The 16,932-nt window shown below is 52.2% G+C and overlaps 1 protein-coding gene across 1 annotated transcript; it reads left to right on the top strand.

The window, feature by feature from the left end:
• Nucleotides 1–3,826: 3,826 nt before the first annotated feature.
• On the top strand, nucleotides 3,827–16,782 carry ADORA2B (adenosine A2b receptor; the record flags this gene model as incomplete). Its single annotated transcript, XM_080357354.1, has 2 exons — nucleotides 3,827–4,191; nucleotides 16,089–16,782. 2 exons carry the CDS (start codon nucleotides 3,827–3,829, stop codon nucleotides 16,780–16,782), a joined length of 1,059 nt encoding a protein of 352 aa, XP_080213480.1.
• Between the last annotated feature and the right edge of the window lie 150 nt (nucleotides 16,783–16,932).

Below are 16,932 nucleotides of genomic sequence, written 5' to 3'. Positions count from 1 at the left end.
CCTGCTGAACAGCAGGTCTTGCTCAGAAAGCCCTGGGACTGCCTCTGCTGCCTCCTCATTCCCCAGTCTCCCCTCCCTGTGGGCAGTTTGGGGATGGAGCTGCCTCTTTGCAGAGGGGCTGTGTGGTGGCTGCTTTGCTTGCCAAGCCAGCAGGAGCTGGGCTAATGCCCTCCCCACCCCAGAGCTGGTTCCACTCAGGACCGCAGCTCTCCCTGGTTGTCACAGTCATTATGACAGATGTGCCTGTAGCAGCAAGACAAATTAACTTTTTGTCTGGCACCCACCTTTTAAAATGTTTTTGATATCCAGATATGTCCGTGTCCCTTTGCAGAACCACTCCCACTTCGGTGCTTGTTGCTCCTCTGTTAAATGTGCGCTTAGGGACAGAAATGGCAAATCTGGCTGCAGGACCAACAAGAACATCCCAGCTGACTCGGGAGCTTTTCTTTGTGTTTATAGACTTGCCCTTGAGGGCTGTCTGGGCGCCCCCATTCAGTGTTTATGGACAAATGTGTGTGAGTGGGGCTCCTCACCCGTTCTTTGTGTCTGGGCCAAGAGCACTGAAGGTGTCAAGATAGATTTTTGCAAGGGAAGTCCTCTCTGGAGCCTGAGGCTGCGCAGAGACACGGAGCCCTCACACAACAGAGATCAGAGAGGGCTGCAGGAAACGCGTGGCCTCTGCAGTGGCAGCTCTGCTCCCCGGGGACAGCAGCGACAGAAGGAACAGCACGTACGAGGTTGGTGGGATTCTGCCAAACCACAGGGATGTGGGCTGTGGCCACACCAGGGTGCTGATCCTGTCTCCCCTGCATCGCCATTCGTAGCGTGGGATCTGCTTGAATCTGTTCCTCTCTGAACAAAGGAGCCAGATTAGTTCTTACACTTGGAAGAAGCAGATTGGGGCTGGTGCTGTTTCCTACGTGAGTGTTGTGAGGCAAGTCCCTGGAGCGAAATAGAATCCAGGAAAATAATAGTAATGATGATTCATTTGTCTCTGTCTTTGACACCCTAGCATCCAACAGCACTCCAGTGACCTGTTGCCGTGTTATTATTACTCTCTGGTTCTTGAATGGATTCCACAAGTTGCAAGCTTTGTGCTATATTTACCTTGCTAGTGGTGTGACTTCCTTGCTCCTTTACAGACTCCAGTATATAAATATGCACATTATCACCTGCGGATTCATCATCTTCAGAGCCCCAAGAACTGATGAGTTTCCCAATGCCTGCTCCGATGATTACTTTACAAGGCCAGCGCATTCAGACGGTATTTAATGGTAGGGTGAACAATGCCATATATTTTAAAATGGGGCTCAAAGAATGCAGCTGGAGGGCAAGGTCAGTATCTCTGGCTGGAAATGGGCTCATCCTTCTCTTAGTGGCAGCAGGATTTAACCACATTTGGTACATAAGAGCTGAGCACACTTGTCCTCCACTCCACTTGCAGCTACGTTGTATTTGGAATAAGTTCAGCTGCATCAGTTAACGCCAAAATAAACCACTGCACCTTGGCAAAGCCTTTGCTGCTTTGGAGAACCATAAATCTCCATGTAATGCAAAATCCATAATATTTACAGTGCCTTACTACCTGTCTCACAGAGAGACCTTGCCCAGCACAACCCGTTCATCAGAATTTGAAATAATGGTTTCTGTGTCCATGTCTGGCTTGATAAACCACAATTTCCCCTGGCTCAGCCCATAAAAAGGGCTTCCATGATCACAAAAGCAGATCCTTTTCCAATAAAATGTATCCACTGCAAAAAGCTAATTATTGTTTCACCAAAGTGCTATAAAGCAGCTTAAGGCTTTTGTTGGCACATGTTTTAGAACTAAGAAAACAACGCGTGTAAAAATCCTGATGTAAATCCATTGCTTTGGGGGGAAAAGTGCTTTTCCATGATAGTTTACCATCGTTTACATGATTATAACAGGCTCTGTGTGAGGGAAGCTACACTCATCCCAAAATAATAAATAAACCAAACCAGTGCAGGCAAGTCCAAGATCCAGACAGCGCAGAGGAGGATGGAGCAGCCTGACATGGAGGATGTATCGGCGGCTCAGGGTTCCCAAAGCTCTGCTGGTCCTCTCACTGCAGTCCCAGGCGGACACCAAATGTAGAGCCACAGGAGTTCTGTGGTTGCTGTTAGAGCCAGCGTGAGAATCGGTCTGTTCTTTGTGCCCTCCAAGTACTGGGAAGAAATGAAGTGCAGAGGTGTTAGGGGTTGGGGAAAGGGGTGACAGCACTTTCCAACTGCAGATCCTTTTATCTAAGAGGAGCAAAGGGAACCTTGCTGTACATTCCCACTGAATTAAATGTACCACAGACACGGCTGTCCTTCAGCATCCTGGTCATCCTTAAGCGTTCTGCTCCTGAGGTGTCCAGCTTGAAATAAACTGCTCCATTCCATGTAAATTAGGAGTTCTTCCTCATATCTCTCTGATTCAAAGCATTTCTAGTCAATGAGAGTGTTTCCATTTATACCATGTCCACAGAAAAAAAAAGATTCTATTTTTCCCATGTGTTTTTGCTCTGCTTTAACTCCAGATCCCCAGAAAGATTTCACTTCCACGGGATTTAGTTTCCAACTTTGTTTAAAAAAAAGCGAATTCTTGTACTTTCTGTTTTGCTTATTGCTTATTTGCTTATTTTGTTTGTTTGTATTTTTTTTTTCTGCTTTCTGCATTGGATTCTTCAGTGCTGCTGGATGCTACAAAACCAGTGTGACGTTCAGCCTCTGATCTGTTTTGGTGGTAAACACAATATAAAGCATGAAAGGTGCGATGAAATTGTAAGTAGTTATTAAATTCTATTTATCTTCCTATTCACTGCTGGTTTTAAGATCCACTAGACAAGCCCTTTCTTTGATGATTGCACCAGGTTTTAATGTTTTCCAAGTTCCTTAGACCTAAACTTAACAACTCTAGCCCTGTGAGTAATACTATTTGCTAATCACGGTATTTTGCCATTTTCTTACATCAGGAAATGTCACATTGCGTGATAACTGTTCACAGCCTGAGTGGTCTCATGATTTCTGTGAAATCTTTTAGTTTTGCTCAGCGCGGTGGGCAGAGGGGATTTTTCCCCATGTGGCAATGCCGCCGGCGGTGACCGACGGGCGGTGGCAAAACCTGAGCCCGGTTGAAACGCTCGGGGGAAACTTCTCACTCCCTGTTTGGCAAAGTGTTTCCCCGCCGGGCTGCAGCGCATCGCCCCAAAAACACCCGGGGCGCGCACCCAGCCCGGGGGCAGCGGCGGGGGTGCTGTCCTGGGACCGGGAGATGCGGGGATGCTGTCCCGGGGCCAGGCAGTGCGGGGGTGCCTGGTTGGGGGTGCAGTCCCGGGGCCCGCCGGTTCTCGGCCAATCGGCTCGGCGCCGCGCACTCCCCGCCCCGCTCGCCCCATGTGCAGAAATAGCCCCGCCGCGGCCGGTAGCGGCTTTTCCGCGGGGAGCGGGGCGGACGGGCGGGCGGCGGCGGAGCATCCCCGGGCGGCGCAGCGGCGGGGCCGTCCCACCCCGGGCCCGGCCCGTCCGATCGCGCCCCGACGTGCCGGCGGGCGATGGCCCCGCGGCGGGCGCAGCGGGCGGGCCCCGCGGCGGGCGGGCGGTGAGCGCTGCCCGCGGGAGCGCAGCCGCGGATGCCCCCCGGGGCCCGGGCGGTGCGGGCAGCGGGGTCCCGGCGTTCGCCGCCCCCCTCCGGCCCCCCAGGGCCCGGCAGCCGGGCGGGAGGCGGCGGTGAGCCCGGACATGGGTGTTTCTCTCCGGGAAGCGCTGCCCCGTGGCCTGTTGGTACCTGCGAACGGGCGCCCGGTGGAAAGTACCTTGTTCTCATGAATGGTTCTAGCTCCTCGCCCTGGGCTCTCGCCATGGACACTATGAAAACCACCTATATCGTGCTGGAACTGATCATCGCTGTGCTGTCTATCGCTGGCAATGTCCTGGTCTGCTGGGCCGTGGCCATCAACAGTACCCTGAAGAATGCCACCAACTATTTCCTGGTGTCCCTGGCAGTGGCTGATATCGCCGTGGGTTTGTTAGCCATCCCTTTCGCCATCACCATCAGCATCGGATTCCAGGTGGATTTTCACAGCTGCCTCTTCTTCGCCTGCTTCGTGCTGGTGCTGACCCAAAGCTCCATTTTCAGCTTGCTGGCCGTGGCCATCGACAGGTACCTGGCTATTAAGATCCCACTGAGGTAAGTGACTGGAGCGGACGCACGTAGCTGCATTCCCTGACAGCCTAGACTGTGACCTCCTTGCCTTCGAGTGCAGGAACATCTGGTCACTAGTGTTGCTATAAGAGGTATGCTGCCCACAGGTGATGATGAAAATACCAGAGAGTTTGCACTCACTGCAGGACTGGGATCAAGTTTTCAGTATCCTGCCGCTGACTTCAAAATACACCTTGAAGCTCAATTTCTTTAGGATGTTTGTCTTGGGAGGATCAGTGGCATCTTGGGGGGGAGGGGGCGCTATGCATTGATGTAGTTGTGTGCTTGGCAAAGTTGTAGCTAATCTATGTAGGTATTTATACAGCCCCCGTTATTGTGGTGTCTGGGCATCTCCCAGGTAATTAAATACAAAGGCAGCCCCTCTTTCTCTTACTTCCCAGCCTGTTAGAGAAGTAGTTTTGCAGGCTGTTTGGTAAGAGCTCTTGTCTCTTCCTGAGCTCAGGTCACAATACTTTAGAAAGGCTGAAAGTTATCTTAAGTAGATCTTAATATGATTTTGTAAGTAGTTTACATTTTCATCTATGACTACGGTCTAACTAGGCTGACTTCCAGTTTTTAGAGGGACATAATGAATGAACTGAAAGCACAATTTGTTGCATTTACAAATGGTGAAATTGTGTTTCAGTGCTTGTACGCGTACCTTTTCTTTCTGAGTGCTTACTGTGAGCAACTGTATAGATCAGTAAATGTCAGAAGGTGACAGCTTTGTCCATCTGCTATGAAAGGAGAAGGGTGAAGGGGAAAGGATTCACACCTCAGTTTTCAGAATTTCACAGTTTAGCATTTCATCCGTGCACAGCATCAAAAGACGTTACTTTCTAATCCATGGGACACTGCAGTATACTTGGGAAAAATGTATTTGATCTGTGTTACAGGCACTTCACCAGTGAGCTGGTGCAGCAGCTTCCTTAAGCTTAAGTGCAGCAAATCCCCAGCTTTGCATTACAAATGTCCTGGGTCTATTAGCCTCCATCTCCTTCGTGTCTCTGTTGTTCCTCCCTGAGAATCAGACATTGATGGGACCCCTGGGGAGTCCAGGATGGCTCAGGGGACTGGTCAGGATTTGGCGTAGGGACCTCAGCTGCACTCTCTAAGTTGCAGCTGTCCTAGATTCTGCTCTTCTCTGCTATCTCCCTTGCACAGGCAACGAATTCACCCTGTTCTGGCACCTTGCATCGGAGAACTCACATATGTTGGGCAAATATTAATTAGTCATCAGGCAGATGATAAAAGCTGGTAGTGGAAATGCATGTACGCTGAGTGGCTGTGTGTGTCATCAGGGCTTGGTGCTCAGAAATTCCACGGGGCGTAGAGTAAGCGAGAGCCGAGCTGTGTCCCTCGTGGGGAGAGGGGACAGAGCAGGTCGGTTGGTGCCAGCACCTCTGACCCGCTTACCTGCCCGGCCACCCGCCTGGGCTGACACTCACATGGGCTCTGGATAACGATTTGGTGCTTTTTCCATTCGTTTGGGGCTTTCTCAAGCTGGGGCCAGCAGCACAGCAGCGGCTACGGAAGCAGGTCGGATTTTTTTAAGTTTCAGTTCAATCACACCGCACACCGCAAGCAGGCTGTTCAAGCACGGGCCGTTTATTGTAACTCTCTTATTTCATGCCACAAGCTGCTTTTTGCAGCACTTGGCTGAGAAGGTTGAAGCTTGTGAGATCAGTTTCTACCCCGCGGGAATCCGAGGCGCGAGTCGCAGATCAGAAATGCTCTGAGGGCACCGTTTATGTGTTTGCAGAAGGGAAGTGGTTTTGCCATCTGACAAAATTGCAAGTATTTCCTCCACACTCTTTTTTTTTCCCCAATCCCAGTCTCTAGCAGGTTTGCTGGACTTTCTATTAGATCTGTACACCTGTGTGGGATGAAATCCCAGAGCAGTTTGTGTTGCTTTGGGGTTCTTTGCCAACATCGCTTTTTCACCCAGTCTTAGGCCAAATCTTTTATTCTGTTTGCACGAACATCTTTATTCCGATGAACATTTTCTAGCTGGACACATACAGCCCCTCCAGCTGTAAATGGAGATCCAGGAGTCCATCCTTTCTAGGCTGGTCTGAAGCGTGAAGTTTGGATTAGACTTGGTCTTGGCACTGAGGCCCATTTCATTGCTCTAAGAGGTGACCAGTAAGTAAAACTCCTTTAAAAGGACAGTGGGTTCTCAGCGCTGGGGTGCAGGCAATGGGCAGCTCATTGCTCCGGCAATGGGAGATCTAGGGGCTGGTACTGAAAGGCTGGTTTTATTTGTACAACCAAGATCAAAAGAGGACAGAGCAGGTTATAAAACTATGCTGGCAAAACACTTTTCTGTTGCAGCAGGGTTTTCCAAGCAAGGCTTGGTTAGATCTGTCTCATCAGCATCTTTGTTCCTGAGATGCTCCCCAGTGCTGCTGGCAGCGAGGGGGCAGGAATTTGTCCCACCACCCACTGCAGGTACATTCATGTGCTGTTTCTGGAAGGAGGTTTGTGCCATGGAGAGGGAAAACTGGTCATCATTTTGTAGGAATTATGACCTTAAGAGAAGTTTTTGTCGCTAAAACTCTTATTCTGCAGACCAGTGCAGGGTCTGATAACCGGCCATTTAAGAAACTGATTTTTACCCAGCCCCACATAGCAATTACAATAAATGGCACAGTTGTTGTGGAGCAAACAGGTGTCCCTGTCACATCCACCAGCTCCCTGTGGAAACCTCTGTAGGGACAGTGAGAACTGAGTATGCCATAGGATTTAATGCTATTTCAGGGTTATTTAAGCACACCCGTAGGCTGGGCAGGCTGGGGTGCGCAGGAGACGTTTGCATTGCAGCCAGGCTAGTAATGGATTTTTCAGTCCTGGGGCTGAACCAAAAATCCCATGGGGAAGAGGGAAATTGTTTCAGTCAAACTGAAACAGCGATGTTTGGAGGTTTTAGTAAAACTAAGTGATCCAGACCAACCTGGCAGATTTTGTTTGAGTTGCTTAACCCTTCTGATGTTGCTGTGCTGCTTTTTGAAATGGAGGCATCCTCGTTGGAAAGGAACTGACAAATTCTCATCTGGACAATTGCAGAACAAAAACCTTATTTAAAAATGGTGCTTTACAACCCTCCCTCTTCTGGCTAAAAATATTTGCTGAATTTGACCTGAAGCCACAAATTCTTTGTGTCCCTTGAAACTCTTGTTTTGTTTGTTTGTTTTTGACAAATCCACCGTTTGTGGAGAAGCCCCCACGCGCTGCCCAGTGCGAGCAGCTGCAGCTCCGAGCCCTTCCCTGGGTCCTTTCTCCCCCGGCCGACACACCAGGACACAGCTTCTTGTCTTCAGACAGGCGCTGACCCTGCCTTGCCTCCCTGTCCTCTGTGCTTCTGACCAGGCGGCATCACCACCTGCGTCTGCCCGTGTGTGGCCCCCAGGTACCTGACAGCATCCCCGCTCTGCCAGGCTGACCCCCCCTCAAAAGCTCACTCCCCCACAGCGCTGCCTCCAAGCACAATATCAAAGCCGGGCATGGCAGCATCTTCCAGCAGCAGCAAATCCATCGCACAGTGTTTGGCACAAGAGCAGTGCGAGACTTTCTCTCTCCGGCTTTCTCCAGGGCTGGATTTCACCCTGCAGCCCCGTAGCTGCAAGCCAGAGAAGGTTTGTAGCTGGAATAAAACATTTTCCTTTAATTTGCATTATTGCAAATTATTTGGCGTGGCTGATAATTGTAGGTATGGAGAGATGCCTGGAACGAATGTATCAGGAATTAGGGAGGGAGAAGAGTACCTGTATTTAGCGAGCAAAAGCAGAATGAAACACCCTGTACAACATCACGCTGTGTGTGCCCCTGTGCGGCCGGTGGTCTCCTGCAGGACGGTGAACGCTGTACTGCTGCTGCCCACCCGGCAAACGCCCCCGAGACCTGCAGAGGGAAAACCAGCCCAGACTCCCTGCGGCTTGAGCTGATCTGGTGCTTGTTCTTCTTCCCTGGATTTAGTTCTCTCCCGTGTTTGATTTTATCCCTGGCAGAAACGCAGCACTAATGTCCCCAGGCAGCTTCACCACGAGCTAGAACTGGGTTATCCATGACTGTGCCCTCTCCCTTTCTGCTCCTTGCTGGGCCCTCGCTGCCCCCGGCAGCCAGAGCACCCGCGCTGGGCCACAGCCTGTTAATGGTCTCCCACAGGAGCTGCTGCCCCTCGTCTTTGACATGCTGAAGACAACAGCCCCATTCCTTTCTGCTCTCCTCATGGAGATAAATTCCATTTGGACCATAGCTGCTCTTTTCTCATCCTTTTAGCTGTGTGGTATCCTTCCATGAGGTGGTTTGGCCGATGCTTTACAGCCGCCTGCCCTCGCTGTGCCCTGCTGCAGAGGGGCTTCCCTCTCCTCCAGCCAAGAATCACTCCTGGATTCCTCTCAATCCCCAGTTTGCTCCTCAGCAAAGCCTTGGTCTTCACCTGCCATTTTCTGTGTGCCATCAGCGACACGCAGAATTGCAGCTGCTCTTCCTTGCCCTTGCTTCATTTCCTTTCTCAAGGGAAATCCTCGCCCTGCCCTTCATCTGGTTCATGTGTGGCTCACACACGCGGTGCGGGAGGCATCGCTCTTCCAGAGCCGGGGATGCTCTGCCCCTCTTGTCCATCAGACAGCTGTGCCTGGCCAACGTTACCATCAATTAATAGACTCAACATGCAGCAAACATGCTGAGCGCTGCAGGCAGGAGGTTCGGTTCAGCAGCAGAGCTCTCACAGCTTTAAGGAAGTTCAGGTCAGTTGAGCTCGACTTGGGCAGAACGGTTTGTGCTGCAGCCGGGGGCCGGCAGTGCCCGCTCGTCTCCCCATGGCTGCTGCTTGCCCTGGGCTTTGGATGCAGCCAACTCTGGAAAAGGAACACAATAAAACCCAGCAATAATCACATATGCCCTCACGGCCATCAGCCGGAGGGGGAAATCACAGCTATTTTTAGTTGGCTTCCTTAAAATGCCTGGCTCCAATTTTTGTGTTTTTTCTCCACCTTGGGGGTCACTTCCCTCCCAAAAAAGCAAAAAAATCCTGTCAGGAAGGGCATTAATTGTCTTTGAGACCTCAGCTCCTGCAGGAGCTGGGGATGGGACAGGGCAGGGGGCGACCGCAGTCAGCATGTGGCTCCAAGTCTCGTTTCCAGGCTGTCGACTGAGCCAGAACCCAGAGCTTTGGGTTTAGGAGCTTTTTGCATGTTGCTCAGCCCCATCTACAAAAAATACAGGTTAATTCTTAGATGGAAAAAAAGCAGCTTTTGAAATCTAGCAGAATTTTACTCTAGAAGTAAGGCTTTTGGATTTTCCTGCAAAAACAATGTATTAAACCAAAATGTTCTGACAGTGAACTGTTTTATTTTGCAGTTAAAAGTTTTTGCTTTGTAATTATCGGGCTTGTTCTTGGGGTTTTTATGAATTTGCTGTTTTTCATAGCAATGAGCACAGATTGCAACACTGAGATTTTTAGGAGAGTTCTGCCCTGGCCCTTGGCTGTGCCGGGCAGGGGCTGTGTGGGGGGTGTCGGGGCTCCCGTCACTGCGTTACAGGCGGCTTTGGTCCGCAGGATGCCAGGAATCAGTGGCGCCAGCTGTGCCTACAGATGTGTCAGCCCTCTCCCCTCCCCATCGGCTCTCGCGGCTTTGCGAAGTCTGATGAGCGGCTCAGGGAATTGGTACGTGCCAAAGCGCGGATTATCTCCCTGATCCTATGGATGACATCAGGCCTGGGCACGAGCCACAAATAACTTGCGAGAACTTTGGTGGGTGTGTGTCTGGGCACTTACGCTCACCGTTCAGTGCCCTGTGGGCACCGTCGTGTCACTGAGCACCGTGACCAGAGCTGCTGGACCCACAGGGGACAAGGGACGGAGCGCGGTCCCTGCAGGAGCAGCGGTGCAGACGGGTCGGTGTCACCATGGCTGAGGCTCTGTCTATGCCCCCAGATCATGCACCGGTCACCCCACACCCTGATGTTCGCATCCTCACTCCCACCACTCAGAGAGGTTTGGAATGACAAAAATTCTCAGCCCCAGGCACCCCCAAGTAGATATGTGGGGCTTCAGAGCCCAGGGGGAGGGTGGTGTCGAGGAAGAGCTTGGGAAGGCTGAAGGCTCCTGAGGCTCCTCTCAGCCCTGTGGTCTCAGGCAGGGAGAACCAGGTTTTTGTGCTCTGGGACTCAGAAACCCCCTCTGGAGCACAAAGGGCGGGCAGGTATCACACTCCTGCCTGCACATGGGTGTCTTGAGGCGGCTGCTCGTGTTCTGAAGTGAGCGTGAGAGCAGCATGCGGAGTGCTGAGTTCATTTCCTTCCTGCACCCAGCAGCTCTGTGCACCCCGGCACCCCGGTGCCAGGCGTCCCCGGGGGAGCGCGGGGTTGCCCGGTGTGGGCAGCCAGCCCACAGCTCCCCGCTCCACCCGTGGCTCTTGGTTCAGTTTTCGGTCACATCTTTGCACGCAGTCGGGGCGGCCGGGCTGTGATGTGAGCAGCTGCTACGGACAGACAACAGGGCAGCCAATGCGAATTCCTGCCCGGCTGCTGTGAAAGCACGTTCGTGAGACAAATATTTGCACATCCACATGGTAAGTGCTGTTGGTGTTCCACACGTGCGCAGCTCTGCGGCCCCTCCCAGCGCTCCACACCTCGCAGCCGCCGTTTCCCTCCTCTATTCTCCAGATGACCTAAATGGGTGCTGTTTGCAGGGTGTTTTGGGCCAAAACTGAGCTCTCCTGCATTTCTCCTTTCCATATTCTTGGTTCTACAAACCTGGTCCACTTCAGCCGTCCCCTGGCCTGAGCCGATGCTGTGTGGCGGTGGCAGGGCTGAGGTGCGGATGGGTGTGCTGGGATAAACCAGGGTAAACTGGGGTGAGGCGGGAGCTGGGGGCTGCGCAGGGCAGCCGTCACTCTCCCCGCTGCTCTGCCTCTAGCTGGGGAAGGAGGAGTTCACAGGAGGGATAAGCTGAGAGGGTTTTGCACTTGATAGTTTAAGCTCACAAGCAGCAGGGTCTTGCGTGAAAATGCCATATAACATGAACAAAGCAAACCCTGGAGGAAGTTAAAGCCTTCTAGTCTTTAAATGCCTTTCAGCGAACCCGCAAATGTACCACTGAGAACTAAATCCAAATGTACCTCCAGCAGGAGCGCAAACCCAGCAGCGCCGGGGACGAGCGGGCGGCTGTTCCTCCGCGCTGTGCAGACGGGAGCCAGGCAGCGCTGGGTTCCCCAGCATCCAGCCCCAAAGCTCAGAGCAGCACCCACACATCAGCCCCCGTTTTAGAGTCAAGGCCTGAACAACCTCCATCCCGCGGCGGGTGGGTGCGCAGGGGCTGAGCACCATGAACACAGTGGGCAGCGGTGCTCCCGGCACCCAAAACCAGGGGTGCTGAGCGATGCTCCTGCCCCTCCAAGTAACCCCGTGTGCCCACCTGCGCCGCGGGGCTGGCGTGCCTGCGGTCACCGTCCGGCGGAAGGCCGGCAGTGCGAGCGGGGGACGCTGCTGCCGCCCCTGCGCACAATAGGGACAGATGTGGGAGGAAGTGATTTGTCTGCAACTGGACAGGGACCGAGGCAGATGTCCTGCTTCCTCGGCTGATACTGCAACTGCTAATCAGATTTCTCACTCTCACCGCCAACTCCTTCCTGGTTAAAAGACACAGCTTTTTATGGGCTTTTTATTGATTTTTTTTTTTCTTCTCTCTAAGGTGCAATTTATGATTCATTTAAAATGTCCTGCCAGGATATTTCTGCTGGTATGCGGTCTCCGTTCCACAGCTGTGCATGGAGCAAGCAGAACAGCAGCAATGGTGCTTATTTTGTGCTGTCGTAGCTCCAATGGGGAAAAAAAAGAAACGAGCAAAATGCAAAGTACAGCTGCATGTAGATAACCAGGATGCAACGCTTGGCAGCCAAACTGCTCTCTGCCCTTGTGAATCGAGGTGTCTGTGTGTTTTCCTTCACACTTAAAATAGAAACATATAAATTATCACTGCTTGTTGGTATGGGAGCACCTGCAGGGGCTGAGATCTGCGAACTCGCCGCATCCGGCAGCCCGGGCACGGGGCAGACAGGAGGGAAGCGGGAGAGCCCCCTCTCCCCCATTCCTGCTCTCTGAGATAAATAATGTGGGAATAAGAGTCTTCTTCTAGAATGTTTCCTCCAGGCTGGTTTCTTTCCCAAATCTCATCACCCCAAATGCTGAATTACACCCCAGCTGCTGCTGCGCACCCCTTGTTAGACGGGAGCTCCGGGGCAGCGGTGCCTGTGCTGGGTGGGCACCATGGGCTGTTGTGTCCCGGCTGAAGCGTTTTGGTGGCGGCACAGCGGGTACAGACCCAGCAGCACTTGCACACGGACCCACCGGCGGGTCAGAGCCCCGCTGTGAAAGCCACTTGAACTCCCATCTGACCTGCAACTGGGACCGTGTGGCTGGGACACTGGTGGCAAATGTATAGTCATGTATGTTGGCAGAACAGAAACCTGAATGGCTCTGTGATGGCGGCACTGGGTGGGAGCCGCGATAATTTGCTGCTTTATGATGATTACACCAGTAAAGAGGCTTTGCCTGGCAGCGTAAAAGGAATGAATGCATTGCCAGGCTATTTAATTTCAATAAATCATTTAAAAATATTCAGCTGTTATTTACATTAAAGCAATATTTGATGCCTCGGGGCCGAAACAAAGAGGAGATTCAATATTTGTTACACATTAATCGAGCAGACTTAGGTGAGTAAAGTTACTATAATAGTTTTTTGCCTGATAATATTAAGCCTAAAAGAGAATGAAGGAGGTGTTTGCTGGAGCATTCAGAGCTGTGCAAATCCGTTGGTTCCTCACTGTCTGATCATGTTTTGTAGAGCTTAGGGAAAAAGGTGACTCTGGGCTGTCTCACAGCCCGTGCCTGCTGTTCTTGGTGGTGGCTGGTGATGGGACACAGTTGTGTGCAGTGGCTCAGTAACGAGACTTGATCTGGTAATAGTCACGCATTCTTTAAGCATGCGCTTAACTTCCATTAAAGGCAATACAGGCAGTGTCCTGGCAAATAAGTGTATTAAGTTAATAAGAAGGTAATTAGTGAACAATTTTAGAGCGTTAAACCGTTCCGTTTCACCTTGGCCTCTGCTGGCTGGTAGCTCAGCGACCAGCCATGACCCTTCTCTATAGTCTCAGCAGGGACCACCATCAGCCCTGGCATCAGTCCCTGAGCGAGAGGTGGCGGGAGGGGTTTGTAGGGTATCCCTGTGAGAACGAGGAGTTAATCTGCGGAGCGTGTTGCTCACTGTGAATAACGATCTATCTCCTCTGCAGTGAACAGCATCTCTTCCCCGTGCCGGCAGCGCTGCAGCTCTCCCGCTGCTCAGCTCGGGCTCTTGCACACGCGAAGTGCAGCATGTTTTTCCATCTCCTCCTCGCAGAAGAGGCCCCGGCTTAAATGTGATCCCGGCTGCAGCTCTGCTGTGTGCGCTGGGGAAGAGCGACACTAAAACAAACATGCCACCACTACAGCCACTGGAAAATTAAGTGACTTAACTGGATTTGTAAGCCTCCAAGCTGAGACTTTATGTTTGCGTTCAGGAGAAGAGCAGATGGAAAAAGCCTTATTTGAGGTCATAAGCTTTCAGCAAGGGACAGCAGCGGATGTCACCAACCTGGCACGGCGCGGTGGACACCGGCCCCAGCACAGCTGAGCTGCGGCGGCTTTTCCTTGTGCTCCTGCACACCCTGATCTAGACATGCAAAACTCTCAGCGTTGGGTTTGTCTTTATGAACAATGGTCCATTTTGTGTTTTCCGGTCTTACCACAAGAGTTTGTTGGGATGTGACAGGGCTGAGGCAGCAGAGAAGCACCTGAAATGACCAGCTAAGTGTGAACAGCACAAGCCGAGGGGCCGTGGGCTCCTCTTGCCGTGCGGAGCTGTAGCGCAGCAGCTCCGGCAGCGCTGGCTGAGCGTGGCCACCGCTGCAGCTCAACACTCTGGCTTTGCCAAGAGATCAGATTTCTGGGAACTTGCTCCAACTCAAATCTTAATGTTTTCAAGTCCCACAACCTCAGAGCAGCTCCAGCTCCTGAAAACCTAACACAGGGTTTTGAAAGCAACGGGCTTGGCCTCACTGATGCCCCACCTGATAATTTCTTATCTTCTGAAGCAGTGAGACTAAGTAATAATGAGAGAAAAGCACAGGAGAAACTCCTCAAACCTCTCAGTGGCTGGATCCGCCCTTTAGACACGTACCCTGTGGCCTGTGGTCGCTGATCAGCATCTCCTAAATGTGGCAGCTGCTTCCTCATCCTCTCGGCCGGCCCCGCACACTCCTGTGCAGGAGGAGCCGAGGGCTCCCCGGCCCTGCTTTGCTGCCCGGTTGGTGCTGGCAGACACCCCACTTACCCTCCTGTCCTTGTAGCCTGCAGGAGGAGAGGGACACGGGGCTCTCAGGGAGGCAGCCGCAGTGTGATTCACAGGCACAGCTGCGGTTCTGTGGGAATAAAACCCTCCCCTGCCTCACGGGCCGGAAGAAAATCAGAACAAACGTTCTTAGGAAAGGAGGAGCGGGGTAGCCAAGCCAGAGTAAACAAGCACTGAGAGACGGGTGTGGGACGGGGGGACGCGTGTCAGCCAGCAGACAGGAGAGGACAGGAACGGGTTCTCACGGTGTCTTTCTGGCAGTCGCTGGTTCTTCGCTTCTCCAAAGAGTGACCCGACTGATGCTTTGAGGTTGGCATCTGTTCTGGTTGCACCCAAACCAGCTTGACTTCTGTGGCTTTAGGTTCCAGCTCCGTTTGTGTCTCTGAGCATCTGGGGGCTGGAGGGGCACCTTTGTTTTTGTGGCCATGAAGACACTCAGTCTGTGGGCTTGGGAAAGGTGTGAGCAGCACATGGCTCTGCAGCCCTTGTCAACTTGTTCCTAGGCCACCGTGGAGCTTCTCCATAACACATGTGAAAGCAGCAGGTGCCCAGGAAGGCACAAAGCAGGGACGTCAAATGGGGGAGAAGAGCCCAGTGTCCCTGGCTCCCAGCTCCACGTCTGGATGAAAACACAGACCCTAACATGCAACTCTCCTAAGCAATCCATCATTAGCAATTGTTTTCAAATACTGGCTCAGAAAAGCCTTTCTTCTTTTGTTACGCAGCCACAACAAGCTTGCGTGGGCTGCAGTCTGGCATGTGCAGGCCAGGAATTGCACTGTCTGGGAAACTGGCAGGATCTCTGATTTCCACACACACATACTTACTGCCCAGCTCAGTGTACGAGGTAGCACGGGGGGGACATCACATTACAGGACTGCTGCAAGCTCCAGTGCAAGCAGCGTTGCTGCAGGCGCTAGAGCAGCCCAAGCTGGCTGTGGTATAAAGGCTCCAGGTGTGTGGTGGTGCTGGTTAAATCTTCAGCTACCCATCACAGCATAGAATTGAAAGCCAGCATTGTCTCAGCTGAAATAAGTCAGCCCAGAAAGTGCATGTAGCCCAGCAACGTGCCCTGGCGTGCCCAGTAATGGATGCTTAGAGCAAAAGAGTAAGTTGGTGGTTACAGAGTGAGCCTTCCCCCTGCTCCTGCCCTCCTAGCAGCTGGTGGTTTAGGCTCATGCAATGATAAAGTCTTTCCTAAGACTCTAAGTCCTTTCCCTCCTGTTGGAGGATGTTCACAGCCAGGGGCAGCGCTTGGCTCCTCTCAGGAACAGTAAGTGAATCACCTCCCCAAATCGCTTTGCCCAGGCACAGAGCACAGGTGAGATTTTTTAGCCCTGGGGTGATCAGGGGGGTGAGGTTCCCATGTGGGTGTGGGTGGGGCTTTTGTGGCATTAGCCAAAATGCTGATGACTTTAGCTGCTGGGAAGTCATGGGTGTTCCTTTATTTAACAGCTCTATCTTGGTTTTGCTCTTGATGCTGTAGGTATAACAGTCTGGTGACGGGCAAGCGAGCAAGAGGCCTCATCGCTGTGCTGTGGCTCCTGTCCTTTGGAATTGGACTGACTCCCCTTATGGGCTGGAATAAAGCCATGAGTGGTTGTCCCAACGCCACCAACGAGACAGGGGCTGACACCAGGACACAGCACCATGGCTGCTTCATCTCGTGCCTCTTTGAGAATGTGGTAACGATGAGCTACATGGTGTACTTCAACTTCTTTGGCTGTGTGCTGCTTCCGCTTGTTATCATGCTGGGAATCTACATTAAGATATTCATGGTCGCCTGCAAACAGTTACATCAGATGGAACTGATGGGCAACTCCAGGACCACCCTGCAGAAAGAGGTCCACGCGGCCAAGTCTCTGGCCATCATTGTAGGACTTTTTGCCTTCTGTTGGCTGCCCCTGCATATCTTGAACTGCATCACTCACTTCCACGAGGACTTCTCCAAATCCAAGCCTGAGTGGGTGATGTATATGGCCATCACCCTCTCCCATGCCAACTCTGTCATCAACCCCATCATCTATGCTTACAGGATCAGGGACTTCCGCTACACCTTCCACAAGATCATTTCCAAGATCCTCTGTAAGACAGACGACTTGCCCAAGTGCAACACTGACAACAACCAGCACCTGACAGTCGGCGGCCTGAACTCTCCGGTGGCCTCTGTGTCCGTATGACCCTGCACGTCCTGCTTTGCGGATTCTGCAGTCTGTCCCCACGTTACCCATCCCTGTGCCTATGTGAACAGTCAGAGCCACCTCCGCCAGGAGCGCTCAGCGATGACCACTATGCAGTCATGCAGCTGTATTTTATTTTATTTTATTTTT

The sequence above is a fragment of the Nesoenas mayeri genome (assembly GCF_963082525.1).
Source record: "Nesoenas mayeri genome assembly, chromosome: 20".
Taxonomy (NCBI): Eukaryota; Metazoa; Chordata; class Aves; order Columbiformes; family Columbidae; genus Nesoenas; species Nesoenas mayeri.
Note: the sequence above shows the minus strand (reverse complement) of the source record. Positions and strands in the feature narration are given on the sequence as shown.